Here is an 18,932-nt window from a genome sequence, read left to right on the forward strand (position 1 = left end):
AGGGGAAACAGCACTGGCCTCGTTTTTTCCCCGTTCACTTAACCAGTCCTGAGAACTTTCCAGGGCAAAGAATTTTATTGGGCACAGGGTACATACAAGTGAAATGAAATTTGTGTGTGAGACCCAACGGGAAGAGACTTATTGGAAAAGAAGCAATGAGAGGTGGGACCTAGACTAGGACCAAGAATTAGGGATTTTCAGTCCTCTTTGGCCAAGAATTCTAGAGGCCCTGCCCTTCTCCTCCATCTACAAAGTGCCATGTTCCCCGTCCCAGACTTCGGTGAGGGTTTTGCATCTCACTTCCCTGCTGTCTCAGTGAAATGGAAGGTGCTTCTCCCACGCGGATGTGGGGTGAGACTTCAAACCCTTTCCTCCGCTGGTTCTAAATATGCAGAGCATTAGCGAGCCTCAGCCAAAGCCATAAACTTCAACCGGCCACAAGAGTGTGCACGTGAGATGACTGCAATTTTTTCCTGCCAAACCAGAATTAGCCGGTATAGGAATGAACGAGCGTGGAGATTTGAAATTGCACCGATTGGAAGAAAGCCCAGGTTAGGTTCGGGCACCTCCAAACGTACCCTTTTTAAAACCACACGGACTGAGGCCTGGAGCCCGAAGCTCCACGAAACGCTCACCTGGCCCGACAGCGAGCGGCAGAGGAGCCCCGGCCCGGGGCACCGAGCGCACGGAGCCGGCCGGAGAGCCGAGCCGCAGCCCCCAGCATCTCCATCCAGGATGCTGGGCGACATTGCAAAAGCTCTCCACGCCCAGCCGCTCAGGGGGCTCCGGGGCAAACAGCAAGTTCGGGGATCCGGGCCGGGAGCCGAGTGAGGCCGCAGCCCCGCGCGCCGCGGGCGGTGAGTATCCCGAGGCCGTGCGGCCCCGGGAGGCACCCTGGACCGCGCGGGTGGCCGCTGCTCCCCGGGGACCTGGGTCAGGCGCGGCGCAGGCCGGGGGCATGGACGGGAAGGCTGCTGGGCGATCGCCGGCAGGGCTGCGCCGAGGCGCTGGGATAGCGGGCTGCGGGCGAGGCCACCGCGGAGCTGGCAGGGAGCTTCGGGCCAGGGCGGAGCGTGGGGACGCGCGCCTCTTTTCCCCGGCGGCCGGGACCCCCCACCCGGTGCTTCCCGCAGAGCGCACGGCACCCCCCCGGGACCCCAGCCGCGCGCCGCTCCCGCCTCCTCGAATCCAGCTTGTAACTTGAACCAGGCGGTGGCGGAGCGGAGAGGGGGAGACCGGGGGCTGCGGTTAGGGGACGTCCGGGAGTGCGGAAGCCTCCCCGCGCAGGCGGCCGGGACTGCGCTCGGCCCGCTTCCCCGCGGAGCTGGCAGGTTCCGAGCCCGCCGGAGGACCCGGGTGCGCGGGATGTCGGGGAAGCGGGACAAACGCGGAGCCCGGGAGCGGGGCGCGCGCAAGCCCAGGGCGCGCGGGTCCCGCGGTGGGGAGGAAAGGGAGACCAACGGGGGCGAGGGACGCGGGGCGGCCATTACCCGGCCGGTCGCCGCCAAGGCCATTGGCGAGGTTTTAAGAAACTGAATCGTGCTTACCAATTAAAGTCGTTTTCTTTCCGCTGGAAAGTTGATTCAGTCTAATTAGCAAGGATAAATGAGGATTATTATTGAGAATTAGAAAAATTCTTTCTCGCCTTGTCTGGCGTATGTGTGTGTATGTGTGTGTGTGTGTGTGTGTGTGTGAGAGAGAGAGAGAGAGAGAAAGAGAGAAGAGAGAGAGAGACGGGGAAAGGGTGAATAAAAGTAGGCTTTGGAATCCCTCAGACCTGGCTCCGCCACCTGCTAGTTTGACCTCTAAGTTTCACTGTCCACATTCGACTGTAGCCTCAGTTTCCTCGTCTGTGAAATGGGACATTTTTTAAAAGATTTTATTTATTTATTTGAGAGAGAGAGAGAGCATGAGAGGGTCGAGGGAGAAGCAGACTCCCCCTGGAGCTGGGAGCCTGATGCGGGACTCGATTCCGGGACTCCAGGATCATGACCTGAGCTGAAGGCAGTTGCTTAAGCAACTGAGCCACCCAGGCACCCTGTGAAATGGGACATTAATGCCAACTGGACAGGATCGGTGTGGAGAAACCACTCAGCACAGTCCCTGACCCATAGAAGGCATTTATATGTCCAGTTCTTCCCAGTACAGCGTGAACCCAGGGGAGGTTTCCTTTTCTCCTGCACTGGTCTCTGTGCACTCGCTCCGCTCCCCAACCATCGAGGTTCTAACCTCTTCAGCCTGTTGGGCTCAAGTGCGCTCCCTAAGGCCCAAGATTGCCTTGCACACCAGGTCTAGAGGGCAAAAGAACCCACAGCCCAATTGCAGGCGGCCAGCCACTCTCTGCATCTGATGAGAACCAGTTACCGACCTAGCCTGTCCACCTGTAATTTGTTTTCACTGGGCACTCTCCCTTTGCTCGCCATTTATAAAGCACTCGCGGCATGCTAACATAATCATAGTAGCCAAATTAAAAGTGAATGAGTTGCTTATAAAACTTACTCCGGTAAGAGAGCTGTGGGAATTTAATTTGGTTTTAATCTCAGATACACTCCAGCTGGATCTAGATTTTTTTCACCTCTACCTAGTGGCACATAAATATGCAGCTGGCCTCCATCTCAGAGCTTTCATGGGTTACATAATTTCCCTTCCGTTATGATGGTTCTTCCACCATTTATGAACCCGCATTTGGGGCAAAGGAAGGTTGACTGTTGGTCCCATAATCTGCCCATTGCCTTCCTTCACTTCCTTCAGTGTAAGGCCCTAATGTTATATGCTGAGCTTCCAACAGGCCAGCCTAGAATGGGTTCCATCTTACCTGGTGATCCTCGAGGAAACCCCACACTCCATGCCTCATTTACCCCAGGGTACCCCATGCCTGTTGATGTTTTACATGTATGTCAGGATGTGGAGAAAGTGGGAGAGCTTGAAGGCTATGTGATAGAGAAAGACAGGGAGCCTGGGGACAGGATGGTCCAGAACCATCTCTGGTTCACTTGTGTGTACTCTCTCCCTCTCTCGCTCTCTGTCTCACAGAGTATAGACTAGGATATAATACTCAAAGAGTTATTTTGTATCTTATAATTATGTAAATGCTAAAAAGCAAACTTGGGAGTGGAGGGGGTAGAAATTTATTTTTCTGTTGTGTTCTTTTGTTTGTTTTAATTAACCTGGTTGGACAGTAAGTTAACTGTGATTAGTCCAAATGGGTATTGCTTATAGAGAGATTTAGATAGGACATGCTGATGGCTCTGCTGCCAGGTGTATCTTTAGGGACCTTGTGAGGATGGGACAGAACTTCGTTTTAGCTTCCCCCGCCCTCGACCAGTCTCCGCACTGGCTACTGGATGCTAGATACACCGTCGCACCTCTTGGATAAAACTTGGCAATTAAATTCTATTCAATGTCATTTATTTATGAACAAATAATGGAAATGCCGAGAGTCGTTCAATGACAACTGCATCTCTCAACCCATAGAATAAATAATTCAGTGAGAATATCAAGTTCTTAACATTGCTTAGGAAAAATGCCTGCTATTTCAACTCATGGGTTGAAAAACCATAACCTTTGTGATATTATTATTTGACACATTTTCAGAGATGCAAGTGGGCTTTAGGAAAATGCCAAGTTGTGTTGTTTTGTCTGTCTAAACAGAGCTGAGCATTATCCCACAGATTTTATATGTGTGATGTTATTACATCATGTGCCCTTCTTAATGCCCATCACCCAATTGCACTGGGTGTTATATACAACTGATGAATCATTAAATTCTATTTCTGAAACTAATTTTAAAAATTTAATTTTAAAAAATAAAAAATAAGGGTGCCTGGGTGGCTCAGTGGGTTAAGTCTCTGCCTTCGGCTCAGGTCATGATCTCAGGGTCCTGGAATTGAGTCTCACATCGGGCTCTCTGCTCAGCAGGGGGCCTGCTTCCCTCTCTCTCTCTCTCTCTCTCTCTCTCTCTCTGCCTGCCTCTCTGCCTGCTTGAGATCTCTCTCTGTCGAATAAATAAATAAAATCTTTTTTTAAATAAAATAAAATGATATTATTTTATATTCATATAGGTCGTTTGCTCCCCCGATTCTTCACTTTGTGGCTTGGAATTTTACATACAAGTAGCAGAGGCAGAGGAAAGACAACCACTGAACAGCCCTTCTGATCCTTCTGTAGGTTTATCCTCTGGGCCTTGGGCCAATGCAGCTCTTTTCTGGGCTGCAGGCTCTGGAAAGCAAGGGCTACCCCATCACTTCCTGTCCCCAGGCAGGCTGTCCTCTCGCTTGGAAAAAGCAGGGTAGTGGCAGGCTAGACTTCCCCAGGAAAGTGGCTCTTGAATCATCCTCGTTCTTTTTCTACAACCCAGCCACTCATCTACCAGATGCAAAGAGCTGATCCAAATGGCATTTAAGAGATAGAGAGAGGGACTTTTATTTTGTTATCATAAAGTTAATATGTACATATTATAATTTTTTTTTTACCAACAAGGTAGATTAAAGGAGGAAAATTACTTTAAGACCATCATCCAAAGAATAATCTCCCTTAAAATTTTTCTGTTTCACTTCAGTCTTAGAGTGAATGGTTACCTATTTCTAACAAAAACAACAAAAGGATTATTGCCCACATCCAGTTTTGTAACCCGCCCATGTATAATACACATCTTCCTTCCATGTCTTCGAACAGCCTTGTGCAATGAATGATTGATTTAACATATACTCTAATGTTGGAGATTAGAAATGTTTGCAGGGGAGGGGAGTTCTCACCGTGTCAAGGTTTCATTACTATATTTACCTGAATCTTGAGGGAGGAGCAGAATAGGAGCGGGAAGTTAGGAGAGAAGCGTGTTCCCAAAAGAGAGAAGAAGTGCAAAGTTCAGAACACTGTGTCAAGGTCAAGGAGATGTAGGTGCTTTAGCAGGGCTGGAGCACAGGAACCAGGGGTCAGATAATCTATGGAGAACCTGGCAATGGCAAAGAGAGTCTGGGCTTGATCCTAAGGATATCTTGACAGTGTGGAGAAGTCACATGACAAGATAACATTTTATCCCTCCCAGCTGTCTGTAGAGCAGGAAGGTGGAAAAGGACCCGGGCAGAGAGGAGCAATCTGGGCAGGAAGTGTAGCGGTTGAGAATTGGGTGGGTGTTTAGGACATAAAATCACTTAAAAGATAAAAATAATAATGAGGACAAGGTATGAGAGAAAGGGAAAGTCAGGATGAGCCCCAGGACAGATCCATTAAACTAATCTTCCACTGACGTCCTTGGTTCCCCAATGCCCATTTCTTCCCAATAAATTCTTAGCCAGAACCAATGCCACAGTCCAGGGATCAGCCAGCTTTTCCTAGGAAGGGTCAGAGAATAAGTATTTTAAATTTCATGGACCACATAACCTTTAAGAAAGGTAAAAACAATTCTTAGCTTGGGGGTGTGCAGAAAGAGGCTGTGGGCACTGTGCAATCCACCACAGTCCGCTTCTCTGACCCCCACCCTCCCAACCTGTCCACACTGGAACACTGCTGAGAAAAGCCTCACCTTTGGAGGGGGTCCTCATGTATTTGGGATTATTTTTTAGACCTCCTTCCTCCATTGCAATGACATGATTTTCAATAACAACCATGTAATGGTTTGTAATAATCAGTATTTTCTTATTTTTTCTTTTGTTTTAAAATAATTAATTGAAAAAAAGAACAGGTTTCTGTCTTGAAGAGATTATTCAAATTGAGTAAAACATGTCTTGTATTGATTGCACACTTCACTTTACAAATGAAATATTTTCACCTCACCATCTTACCCTGTTTCACTATTTTACACGTTAAACAAAATAAAATCTCCAGGTAGGTGTACAGAGTGACACAAGTAAAGAAGTCAAGTTCTGGTTCTTTATCTCTACAGTGACTGTGCCGTTCATCCATCTCGAACGTGCTGCTGAAGGTGGGGACATGAGACACCTTGGGGACTGCGGACCAAACTGGGCCACAGAGAGTTCCAGTAATTCTCAGGAACTTACTCTCAAGTGTGTAGCTGGGGCCACACGGATATGGGGGTCAACGGTAGAACCAGGAATTCTCTGAAATAGCTTCTATGGATAATACAGTGCTTATGGAAGGATAAGTAATAGCACCATGCTGGTTTGAAGCTTACAGATAGAAAATTAAAAACATCATAATTTGGAACTTTGGCCAGCAAAAGATTTTTTTCAGAAGAGGAGTATTTTATTAGTGATGTCTAGATTTGCTGGCACATAGTGGTCATAATAAAAAGCAGACCAACTTTTAGTTGTTTGTTCTTGTCTTAACATTCTCTGATGATGATGCTCGAATTGCCCGCTTCTGGGTCTGAGGGCTTCCAGCGCTCTGTCCCTGGTGCTGCTCGCCCACGGCTCTGCCCTGCTGTCTTGCAAGGCTCAGCTCCACCTTCAGAACGACCCAACAATAGTTTCCACTCGTCGTGGGCAACAGTCTCTTCCAACAGTCTCTTCCTGAATGTGGAGGTCCCTTCACAACCACCACCCTCTTCATTCTCAGCCAGTGACCTCACTTCTACTTGACCCAAGAATTAGACCATCGGGTTAACTTCTCCTCCCACTACTTGGCACCGTCCTCTCCATCCACCTGCTGCTTTGCTCCTCCTGATCAAGACCAATCCTGCTGTTCCACCACCTCCAGGATTACTATCTCTGTCTCTGTCTATCCTTCTTTTACTCCTTATCCTCAGTTCTCTTACATATACTTAATTCTCATCCTAAGAAATAAAAATGAAACCAGAGTCCTTGCCTGATCTGGCATCACTGCCCCCACTCCAGCTCCAGCCAGCCTCCAAGCCTCTCTTCTGTGTCTTGTGTATCAGACCTGAGTATCACCATTATTAGAAAGCTCTAGCTCCCATTGTAATAATAATAATAATAATAATAATAATTGGCCTTCTAGTTTACCATCTCTCCTGAGTTGTGTTCATAGAGGTTGGTATTCCAAGGTGAATCCACTCTTTTGTACCGAAAAAACGCAAACGTTGGGACCCACAAAATGAGGACCAGATACTCTGCCAAAAGCTCTACCAAGGCAAAGCTCCCCTGAAAGGTTGTTTAGAGCCAGCTGTCTTCCTTCTGTGACATCTTTGTTGTCACATGTCAGTATCCATCCCAATGCTGGTCACAAGGCATGGGCTTGGAGTCAGGAATACCGGGGTTCAATTCCTTGGGTTCCTGGTAGCCATACTTCCCGGTCATGGGAACTTGGGAAAGGCACTTCACTTCTCTGAGTCTATTTCCATTTCTTTAAAATATGCATAGTAATGGTTACATACAGGATGAGTATAGAGATGGAACAGGCTTCAAAAAAGCACTTGCCAGTAAAAAGGCAGGAGTGTTCCCAAATCTGCATAATGACAAGATGAATCTGAAGGTCAGTTTGGTTACGGTGGGGAGGCAGAGCTGTCCAAAGAAGAAAAACTACTTTTGGCTTGACGTTCAAGGAAATTATTTGTCATGTGTATTTCAGAAAATCTTGGAAAATGTACACAAGTCATGAAGATATTGGATATGATTTTGAAGATGACCCCAAAGATAAGAAGACACTTAAGCCCCACCCAAACATTGACAGTGGATGGGCTTGGATGGTGGTTCTTTCCTCCTTCTTTGTACACATCCTCATCATGGGCTCCCAGATGGCCCTGGGAGTCCTCAACGTGGAATGGCTCGAAGAATTCCATCAGAGCCGTGGCCTGACTGCATGGGTCAGCTCCCTCAGCATGGGCATCACCTTGATTGTGGGTATGTTCGCATGTGACCTGTTGCAAAACTGAATTATTATAAATTGACAATTCCCTGCTGTAAGGTTTTATATGGTCAAAACATTAGATACTAGATGTTAATGATATCTAGTACTGTTTTTTTTATCATGGGACAATATATATAAGATCACGTTTACTGTTTTAGCCATTTTTTAGGTATACAGTTCATTGCCACTAACTGCATTCATTCCCACCATCCGTCTCCAGAACCTTTTCATTGTCCCAAACTGAAACTCTGCACCCATGAAACAGCAACTCTCTTTTCCCACCTTCCCTTCACACCTGACCATCACCATTCTATCTTCAGTCTCTGTGAAAGTACCTCATATAAGTGTAGTCATACAATATGTGTCCTTTTGTGTGATATTATTATTTGGATATTATTAAAAAAAAATTTAATGTTTTGAAATTTGATCATTTAAAAAGCTCTTTTTTACCCCAAACTCTTTTCTTGACTACTCTAATTCATTACATATTATTACAGATCTGTTTATTTAATATTTGGAAGTATTTGTAAAAGAAAAAAATTTTAGAGAAAACACCACAAAAGGCAAGTGACGATCTTATTTCAGATTTCCTAGGATTTAATTTGAAATACTGATCATATGCTGTTGAAAAATCTATTGAACTGCTTTGAGAAAAGTTACTGATGTAACTAACAGGAAGGAATAATAATGTATTTTCTAATTAAACCTAACCACACACCAATCCATGAAGGTCATTCTCATGCAGTTGGAAATGCCAAGCTAGAAAGTTATCATAAATAACTGTTATTATTATGGCCTATGTGTTGCCTTTTGGGAACTAAACACGTTTTACTGTCAACTAATATTTAATAAGCATCTATTATATACTGGGTGTTTTCCCTTACATTATCTCTTGAAAGTAAAAGCCACAATTTTACATCGAAATTTGTTATATTTATTTTTATTTATTATTTTAGAGAGCATGCACACAAGTCGGTGGGGGACAGAGAGAATCTTAAGCAGGCTCCATGAGGAGCACAGAGCCCCACTCAGAGCTGGATCTCAGGACTCTGAAATCATGACCTGAGCCAAAACCAACAGTCCAACACTTAATCAACTGAGCCAACCAGCACCCCTATGTTGACTTTTTTTAAAATTTCTAGTATTCACGAAATTACACTAGAAACATAAATAGCCTCGAATCTTTTTCTGGTTCTGTGAGAGTCTGTGTATGACAGGCATCTCTGTGTTTGATGGGAGTCTCCCTTTTCAGTGGTAATTAACTCCTTGAATCCAATTCCAAGATTTGTTGATCTTGGCTGGCATTCAATGTTATTTTGGATAAGACAAACAACGTTAATAACAGTGGTAGTGCTAATGATGGAAAACAAGGACAAAGTATTATTTCTCAAGATGTGTGTGGAGTATGTGTTTTTATCAAAGGAAATTAATAGTAATCTGGTTTTAAAATTACATAAGGGCACCATTACGTGTGGGAGGGCATTGCCGGTAAATCATCTGGCCTGCAACATTTAGGAACTGACTCCTTCAACCCTATGTTGACCTTGTTAAAACTAGAATATCATCATTAAGAAGTAGGAAGGTTTACTTGAGTGTAGGCAATGTGTTAGTTTTATGTTGGATGTGCTTCAACCTTCTCAATAAGTCAGTGAAGGAAAACTGCGTCTAGAATACCTAACATCCAGGTTTCTACCTTTTTTTTTTTTTTAAGATTTTATTCATTTATTTGAGAGAGAGAGAGAGAAGAGTACAAGAGAGAAGAGCAAAAGTTGGGGGAGGGGCAGAGGGAGAGGGAGGAGCAAACTCCAGGACTCTGGGATTACCACCCAAGCCAATGGCAGACGCCTAACCGACTGAGCCACCCAGGCGTCCAATTTTTACCTTTTTAAAAATAAATCTTTAAGCGGCACCTGGCGGTCTCAGTCCATGGAGCATGCGATTCTTAATCTTGGGCTTATGAGTTCGAGCCCCACATTGAGTGTAGAGATTACTTAAAAATAAAATCTTTTTTAAAAATCTTTAAGGGGTAGAACAGATACTTACAGATTCAATCAGGAAGTATGTGTCACCACAAAAAAGAAGACTCAGTGAAAAGACAGGATAGGAAATGTCCCATTATTTTCCAAATCACCCAGTGAAGTTATTTCATATGTTATTTTGTGTTTCACAAGCTCTACCAAAATAAGCAGTGGGAACCAGTCCTGAAAGTCTTGCAAATGATTTTGAATATGACCCCCAAAATAAGAACACCTAACTCATAGTAATGGTGAAATGTGATGGTCCTCCTTGATTTAGTTGGGAGGTAACTATATATTCAAAATTCTGTTTGAGAGTCCCTATATCCCAGACAGTGTCATTTCAGCTTGTAGACTAACCTCTCTACAGGAAAGGCACCTGCTCGATAAATATCTTGGGTCTTAGAAATCATAACACAGCAAGGCTCATAGTTATATAAATAAAAGGTCTTTTATCTTATCATGATCCTAAATTGCTGTTCGTTATCTTAAGCTGTCTGATACATGATTGCTGCAGAGCTGTTGGGTGTTTTCCAAGCCAGAAGCCTGCAGTACAGCTCTCCTTTATTTGCTGCTTAACCATATGCCACGTGCACGTTATGTCCATGATCTCCTCTGATCCCACAGCCCCACCTGCACCAGTCCATCATCTCTATCTCACAGAAGAACATGCAATGTCCACAGACTTCAAGGGACTTACTTGAGGTTGAACAACCAATGAGCATGAGAGAGTCTCCAAAGCTGGTCCACTAGACTCAGAATTGTGTCTACTACACCCTACCTCCCGTCACTCCGTCAGATGAGAACTGAGAATATGTGTGAAGTAAATAAATGGAAATTGTTCTCATTTTCCAATCATTGTGAGCCCATTTGGGTTTTCTCTTTTAAATTAAAAAAAAAAAATTCCGTGAATTACATTGCAGAGTTGAAAGCCCTCCCTCTCTCTTGGGCAGAGGCTTGCATGTAAGAAACTTGATAATTTCATTCTTTGCTAGCACGGACTTTGCCAGTTTCCAAAATGGAATCACCTCTGTCGTCCCTACAGCAGCCTCGGTGACAGCCGTGGGAAGCATTCTTGGTGGAAGCCATGTTAGGGGCATCTGCAGGCTGCAAGAGGTCACTGTCTTGCTAAGCAGAGTTAGAGTGGTGGTTGCCAATCCTCGCTGCACATCAGATCCACGTGGGGAACTTTAAAAACCCTGCCTCTCACGCTGTACCTCGACCATCAAATCAAAATCTCTTGGGATGGGATTTGAGCATCAGAATTTTTTTTTCTTTTTTTTTTAAGATCCTAAGTGACTCCAGTGCTCAGCCTAGGCAGAGAGTCATTGAGGTAGAGGCTCTGAACTCCTTACCGCAGGGAAGGGTGAGCCCTGGTGGCCAGGAGTTCAATGAACTATGTACTTTCATCTGTGACTGTATGTCAAGGTCACCGGGACAGGAAAGAAATTAGAATTTCCTCATGGTGTTCCCTGCAGCTCTATTATGTGGGAAATGGGCCAAAATTAGATTCCTTCTGCAGAGGAGGGAGTCTGTGTCTCATCCCAGAACACCGAATTGCTCTGCAGAAGTGGGAATCATAGCCAGACGACTGTCCCTTCACCTGCCTTGCCCCTTGTCTTTAGACTGCGTGGGGAGTTCGTTGCATTTTGGCAAAATGCTAATTTGATCTTGGAGATTCCAGCTGAGCATCCGTAATGATGCGAAAATGGAGCAGAATCCGAACGCTTGTGTCCAGCTTCCTTATTTTGACCGATCGTGTTTTGCAGCCGTGGAGGGGTCACAGCATTTCCGGGACTAACTTTGCTGGCTGGGGCTTTTGCCTTTTGCCTTTTGCCTGTCTGCACGTCGTAAATGACAAAGGCTCCACCCTGTGAGAGATGATGAACTGAAAATCCAGAAAGTGTCATCATTTTACCTTATTATCAGTAAAGCAATTCATCCTTTCTTTTTGATACACAACATTTCTCCAGACTGGAGTATCTGCTCGGACTTGGGGCAATTCCACCTCATTCCTTCTTCCCCACATGCTTTCTTAATGCAGTGTTCAGAAACGTGCAGTATCACAGAAAAACTTGCTTCTGGGCCCTTTCTGTAACACGGAAAACATGATCATGTTCCTGAACTGCGATGTGGTGACCTGTCATCACTTAAACGGCCAATTAACAGCCAACAGATGAGTCATGCCTTTTTCTCTTTTTTATCCACTCATCAGAGATTCCAATAGTGAAGCGACTGTGGGTTTAGGAAAATAAAAATCTTTGTGGGGTGCCTGGGTGGCTCAGTTGGCTAAGCATCTGACTTTTGATTTTGGGCTCAGGTCATTATGTCAGGGTTGTGGGATCGAACCCCATCTGGGCTCCACACTCATCTGCTTGAGATTCTCTCCCTCTGCCCCTCCCCCCACCCAGGCACATGCTCTCGCGCTCTCTCGCTCTTCTCAAATAAAAATCTTTTTAAAAAAATATTTATGGGGGCACCTGGGTGGCTCAGTTGGTTAAGCGGCTGCCTTTGGCTCAGGTCATGATCTCAGAGTCTTGGGATCGAGCCCCGGACCTGGCTCCCTGCTCAACAGGGAAACCTGCTTCTCCCTTTCCCTCTGCCTGCCGCTCTGCCTACTTGTGCTCTCACCCTCTGTCAACTAAATAAAATCTTTAAAAAAAAAATAAGAATTTAAAAAGTATTTGTGAAGAAATCAAAGACACACTTTCAACTTATGGTTTCTGAATTTCAGTTACCCCCAGTAATTCCCTCAGATGTCTATATCAATGTGTTTGGTTTATATATTATTTATATAGAGTGTTCGTTTTATAATATATAATAGTATATTTATGTAAAATATATTTACTATACTGTCTATTTTAAGAGGTTTACCTGCTAAGTTATTTTCTAATGCACCAGGGTTCATTAAATTAATAAATCATTGCCTTCATAATTTTTAAGATTAGGACTGCTCAAGAAAAAAAATTTATTAGCAAACTGTGCATCCAAATATGTACATGCATATAGGTAGAACCTTAAAGGAAGATTTGATTTCAGTTTGAATTAAAAGGGGAAGCTCCTTAGAGTTTAACAAACTTTTAACCTGAAATACTCCCACCAGAATATAGGGTTTCATAACTATGAAAAGGAATAATGATCAAAAATAAGATGATTTTTTAAATGTACCCTCTTACTGAATATTGACTACAGCCTCCCATTTTATTGCTAAAATACAGATTGCTTTTTGCACGGGAATGATGGATCCCAACACAAGCACTGAACTTCTGTAACATCAGAAGTTACCACAGGATCGCCAGGGTGGTTCAGTCGGTTCAGCGTCTGGCTCCTGATCTCAGCTCAGGTTTTGATCTCAGGGTGGGGTGTTCAAGCTCGCACTGGGCTCCATGCTGGGCATAGAGCCTAGTAATAAAAATGAATGAATGAATGAATGAATGAATGAATGAATGAATGAATATTAGGAAGAAAACAAAGAGGTTGACAAAAACCAGAGTGTCATAAGAAAGTAAGCAGCCAGGACAAAACATCATACAATACTATACTGCTGTGAGCCTGGCACTGTCTGTGGACCAAGATGTATTTCTGAGTCTCCACACACTGTCATAATCCATAGCCTGGTGGGGCCAGCCTGGGACTGAGAGTCAGCAGGGGATGAAGTACAGTATGAAGCAATGAGAAGTGCTTTGCAACACGATTTGCATCCAAGTGTCCTCATGAAAATAAGCTATCAGTTCTTTGCTGGAAGCATGGGAGTTCTGAGAACCCCCTTGCTGTACCCCCACTAGGTCTGGAGTCAATAACTCAAATAACAAGTAATGTAAGTGAGGGCAGGAGGCCAAGTACAGGACCAAAGGGAGGGGTGATGACTATAGCAAACTAGGAGTGTGGGCATAGGGAATCGGAAAGCCAAGGCACTGCTCCAGCCCATCTTGGCTGTGTGGGAAACTGCGGGATTCTGTGTTGCCATTGGATTTCTTGGGAATGCTCTTAATTTTTAAATGCTGGCAACTGATTCAAAACATCTTTTAAAGATTTTATTTACTTATTTCAGAGAGAGTGAGAGCAGGAGTGGTGGGGAGTGGCAGGCAGAGGGAGAGGGAGAAACAGGTTCCCTGCTGAGCAGGGAGCCCAACAGGGGCTTGATCCCAAGACCCCAGGATCATGACCTGAGCTGATGGCAGACACCCAACCAACCGAGCCACCCAGGTGCCCCAAAACATCTTTTAAACTATGTTCTGGATAAACAAAATACATCCACAGGCTGAATAAGCCCATAGACCACTAGTTTTCAGACCTACCTGTGCTGTAGACAAGAGAACGAACTAACTCATTTGTCTATTTATTTCAGGTCTGCCCTTCTTGAAAACCTAGAACCTTGTGCTCTCCGGCGAAATTACTGAAACCCATCTTTGCATGCTAAAAGCTATTTGCATATAACGCAATGGGGGTTTGGGTTCGTTTTATTTAATAGCCCTACTAATGTTTTATTCTTTGTCTTCACGTGCGGATTTTAGAGGAAAGCATGAAAATAAAACACCATCAGTCAATTCCCTTTCCAATGTCCCACGACAGGACCTTTCATCGGCTTGTTTATTAACACCTGTGGGTGTCGCCGGACCGCAATAATCGGAGGGCTGGTGAACTCGCTGGGCTGGGTACTGAGCGCCTACGCCGCAAACGTGCATTATCTCTTTATTACCTTTGGAGTGACAGCTGGTAAGCATATTGATATTTTTAGCCTTAATTTTAAATATATTTGTTGGGCATTTTGACAATGAATAATTGTGGAGGAAAGAAAACCATTAAAATAGTTTTCCTTTTTTTTTTTTAAGATGGTATTTATTTGGGGGGCGCCTGGGTGTCTCAGTGGGTTAAGCCGTTGCCTTCGGCTCGGGTCATGATCTCAGGGTCCTGGGATTGAGTCCCGCATCGGGCTCTCTGCTCAGCAGGGAGCCTGCTTCCTCCTCTCTCTGCCTGCCTCTCCATCTAGTTGTGATTTCTTTCTGTCAATAAAATAAATAAAATCTTAAAAAAAAAAAAAAAAGATGGTATGTATTTGGGAGAGTGAACAAGAGTGCACAATGGGGCGGGAGGGTAGAGAGGGACAGGGAGAAGCAGACTCCCTGCCGAGCAGGGAGCCTGGTGATGCGGCCCCATCCCAGGAACCTGGGATCATGACCTGAGCTGAAGGCAGACACTTAACCCACTGAGCCACGCAAGCGTCCCATATTTTGTCCTTCTTTTCTTCCACTCCACCCCACCATATACTCCAGGAAATACTTTTTAATATAAGATATTAAATATGCCTTACATGTGGAAAAACAACCTAACAAGTGTACTTGGCCTTCCTATTAGAATTTAATTAAATTTTTCATGATTGGTTCCAAGTGCTTGTCTTCTCTCTTATGAGGAATAGGGAAAGGAAAGTAATAATACAGAGGTAGATGAATGGGCTGAATATTAAGAAAACTAATAACATTCTCTCATTTAATAACTACAGAATGGAGCATGAATCATAGCATAATTATTTTCTCATTCAGCCCTATTCAAATGAATGAAATAGCAGCAAAATTCACATATATGTAGACTCTTAAAAAGCAAATCTAGGTCACTGGCTACGAGGCAGCATGGTTTACAAATCCATTCTGCAAAATACATTCCCAGCTATAATTTCCTTTATCAACAGGTAGCAGGAGTCACATAGATAAGAAGCAGTTTCTTACTTGTACAATTGGATTGCCGTGAACCAGATCCAGCCCGACTTTCTTTTTGAGTACAGAGCTACTGTCCTAATAATGACACATTGGCAGAAGTGTTGGTATAAGAGGTAAAAGTTAGAATTTGGAAAACTTGCTCCACCCCCACCACTTATTATCTGGTGACTTTGGACAAATTACTTAACCTACTCATACCTCAGTTTCCCTATCTGCAAAATGGGATCATTAAGAGTGCTTGGTTTACAGGGTTGTTGAAATGATTAGAAGATCATCTGTATAAAGCACTTAGCATGATGCTTGTCACAAAATAGAGTTCTCAGTAAGTGTTAGCTAATACGTAATTGTCATATAGAATGTAACATTCTTATAATGAGCTTAAGGGCATGCTTTATGATAGCAGGAGACGTGAACACACCTGCTCACCAAAAAGTTGGCAAGTTGGTTCTCCGTAATTTACACCGATCCACATCTACACGTAAAGCTCTTCTTTGTCCTTTGAAGCATAGTTTGGAAACCATTGATCTGAAGGACTTGGTAACAGTTCTTCAAGAGTAATTTAAGATGTTTCCCGTGAGTGTTTTAGAAACTTTCCCCCAAGCACTCCAATGCATAGAGTCCACACAGGGGTTTTCATACTAAAGGTGAGGAAATGAACACTCCTGCTGAGCCTACAGAGCCACACTGGGGTCCCTGCACAGACCCCTGGCACCCCGTGAATGGGATGTGGTAGTGGTTGATTATACAGACTGACTTGATCCTACAAACTGGGACTTGAGATTAAGTCTCATCATTTAAACATTCCTATGATTAAGTCTCATCATTTACACATTCTTTTGTTTACATGAACTTTATTTCTTGCAGTTGTTTATTGACCTGCAGTTAATATTGTTTCCATATTCTTCTTTTAATTTTTTAAAGTTTTTAAATTAAAATTTTTTAAAAGAATATTGTTTCCATATTACTTTTTTATTCTTTTTTCTTAAGATTTTATTTATTTATTTGTCAGCGAGAAAGAGAGCACAAGTGGGGGTAGCAGCAGGCAGAGGCAGAGGGAGAAGCAGGCTCCCCGCTGAGCAGGGAGCCCAATGTGGGTCTCGATCCCAGGACCTGGGGATCATGACCTGAGTGGAAGGCAGATGCTTAACCGACTGAGCCACCTAGGTGTCCCATTTTTTTGTTTCCATATTCATTCACTTATATATTTAACAAATATTTCTGGACCCAAGAACGTAGGAGAAAAATCAGAGGGCTGGTGAAAGGAAAGTGTGTCTTTAGACAGTCTTTTGCTTCCCACTTTTTATACCCGAAAAACCCAAAGAAATTCTCAGAAAATAAATGTATCCACCTCCCACACAAACATATATCTAACTATATGTAACTGGAATATCCAGCTAAATCAGTTAGCTTATACAGACAAAATCCTGAGCTGTCATTAGGGAGGCATATGGAAACTGATTGGCAATCTAGTCCCTATTTAACAGAAAAGAAAGATGGGAAGGTCTTTAAAAAGCAAGTGCTTAAGAGATATATTTCACTGTACAATTTGCATTTGGGGAAAAAAAAAACTTTATTGATATCCTTCTTCATTCCAAAAAGCATTTGAGACAGTTTTGTTTGTATCTCTCTCTCTCTCTCTCTCTCTCTCTCTCTTTTTAACACCTAGACAATTAAAACTATGTAGGAGTATCCTTCTATTAAGCAGGAAAAGAATGTCTGTTTGAGCAAACTTAGTTAGCCAAGGAAGTCTGGACTGAATTTCTTCAGCCTTAGCAGAGCTCCATTTTCTTAACCCTGTCTTCTGAAGACATATTTTCTCCCATCCACACTGACCCAAGATCACAGGATTTTTTTTTTTTTTTTCTCTCTCCATCTGGACCTCTTTCCTCCACTTGACCGGGAGGGCTATGGTGAAGAATTGTTCTAGCACCCTGCCCAGGGCTAGACATTAATGGGGCCTTGACTGACCACTTGGCTAAAACCCATATCCTCAAGGCCTGTCCTTGAAGCTCATGGAATAATTGTGCCCATAACAGACAGCAAAACCACATGAGGAAGGGGATTCTGTCAAGGGCATGAATAGTGTAACCGGGAAATAGATACTTATAACATGAGGCATGGATCTCTTTGTTCCTCACACAGGGGAGCATTCATTATTCACACTAAGTTAGAATGAGTGCTGCTTTTAGGCTTGGGTACCTCAGTTCTCTTTCTATTAATCTTTTTATTCTGCTGTTGTTTAGAAATCCATAACCTCATTAAATTTAGGATGTTGGTCATTGTCAGTAACAAAGCAAGATTTTTAAAAATTAAACTTATCTTATGCTCTCAGCAAAATCCAGATGACAAATTTCACAGACAAATGACCCAGTTTTGTCAACAAATTTCAAGAAAAAAGAGAGTTAAATTTCAAGAAAAAAAGTATTTACAGAGGATTAAGATTCAATAGGGGCAACTGGGTGGGCCTTATTTGGATTATGATTAAAGAGACGGGTTTTTTAAGAATACAGTCATTTATGAGACAATTCGAAATGTGAACACCTTCTAGATATTTCATGATATCAAGGAATTGTTCATTTTATCAGTTAAGATATAATAATTATGCAGGCGCCTGGGTGGCTCAGTGGGTTAATCCTCTGCCTTCAGCTCAGGTCACGATCTCAGAGTCCTGGGATTGATCCCACATCAGGCCGGCAGGAAGCCTGCTTCCTCCTCTTTCTCTGCCTACTTGTGATCTCTGCCTGTCAAATAAATAAATAAAATCTTTTTTAAAAAATGATATAATTATTATGCTGGTTAAAGAATTCTTCTATTAGAGATTTATACTAAAATATTTGCACTTGAAATGATGTACATGAGATTTGCTTTACAATTGGAGGAAAGAGTACGTTTATGGGCTATTAAATACTTTTCTCTGCCTCTTTAGATATTAGGAAATGAGAAATTCTGGTTTTTTGTGGACATAAACGTCATAAAATTAATCCAGAGTTCAGTTCAGTTCTGTTTTCTTGATGCTTATTTCTCCCATAATGCAAGTAATTATTATTACCCTCACTGAGGCTTGCAAAGGGGCTTGGGGACCTGACCCCACCTCTACTGGAAATCACTTAGAAGCTTAATTGTTCTCAAAACAAGGGTAGCCACCCTCACGACTGGTTGAGGATCATTGACTTCTGACAGTTGCTATAAATATCACTGCTTTCAAGTAAATAAAGGAGGCGGGTTGCTTCTGGAGGTTTCTTTTAGAAATTCAGGTTGAAGTAAAATCCTTCTTCAAAATCCTATGAGCCAGAGGTGGGGGGAGGGCTATGAGCGGTTTAGAGGGGGAGGCAGTGAGCAGCGGATAAGGAACAGGCTGGGCATTGGGGTCTGAATTCCGCCCAGGATTCTCCAGTTTCTTGCAGCAGGGTCTTGGGAAAGTAACTTAACTCCTCATGAG

General features: G+C 43.4%; 1 protein-coding gene across 2 annotated transcripts in view; it reads left to right on the forward strand.

The window, feature by feature from the left end:
* Positions 1-344: 344 nt before the first annotated feature.
* Positions 345-18,932, forward strand: part of SLC16A14 (solute carrier family 16 member 14) — a 30,766-nt gene continuing 12,178 nt past the window's right edge. For both annotated transcript variants that reach the window (XM_082690380.1, XM_082690381.1), the window contains exons 1-3: positions 345-857; positions 7,486-7,757; positions 14,352-14,495. In XM_082690380.1, the coding sequence (XP_082546506.1) occupies positions 7,499-7,757; positions 14,352-14,495 (403 nt within the window). In that variant the 5' untranslated portion in view covers positions 345-857; positions 7,486-7,498. The remainder of the gene's footprint in view (positions 858-7,485; positions 7,758-14,351; positions 14,496-18,932) is intronic.

Source organism: Mustela nivalis (genome assembly GCF_964662115.1).
Source record: "Mustela nivalis genome assembly, chromosome: 11".
Taxonomy (NCBI): domain Eukaryota; kingdom Metazoa; phylum Chordata; class Mammalia; order Carnivora; family Mustelidae; genus Mustela; species Mustela nivalis.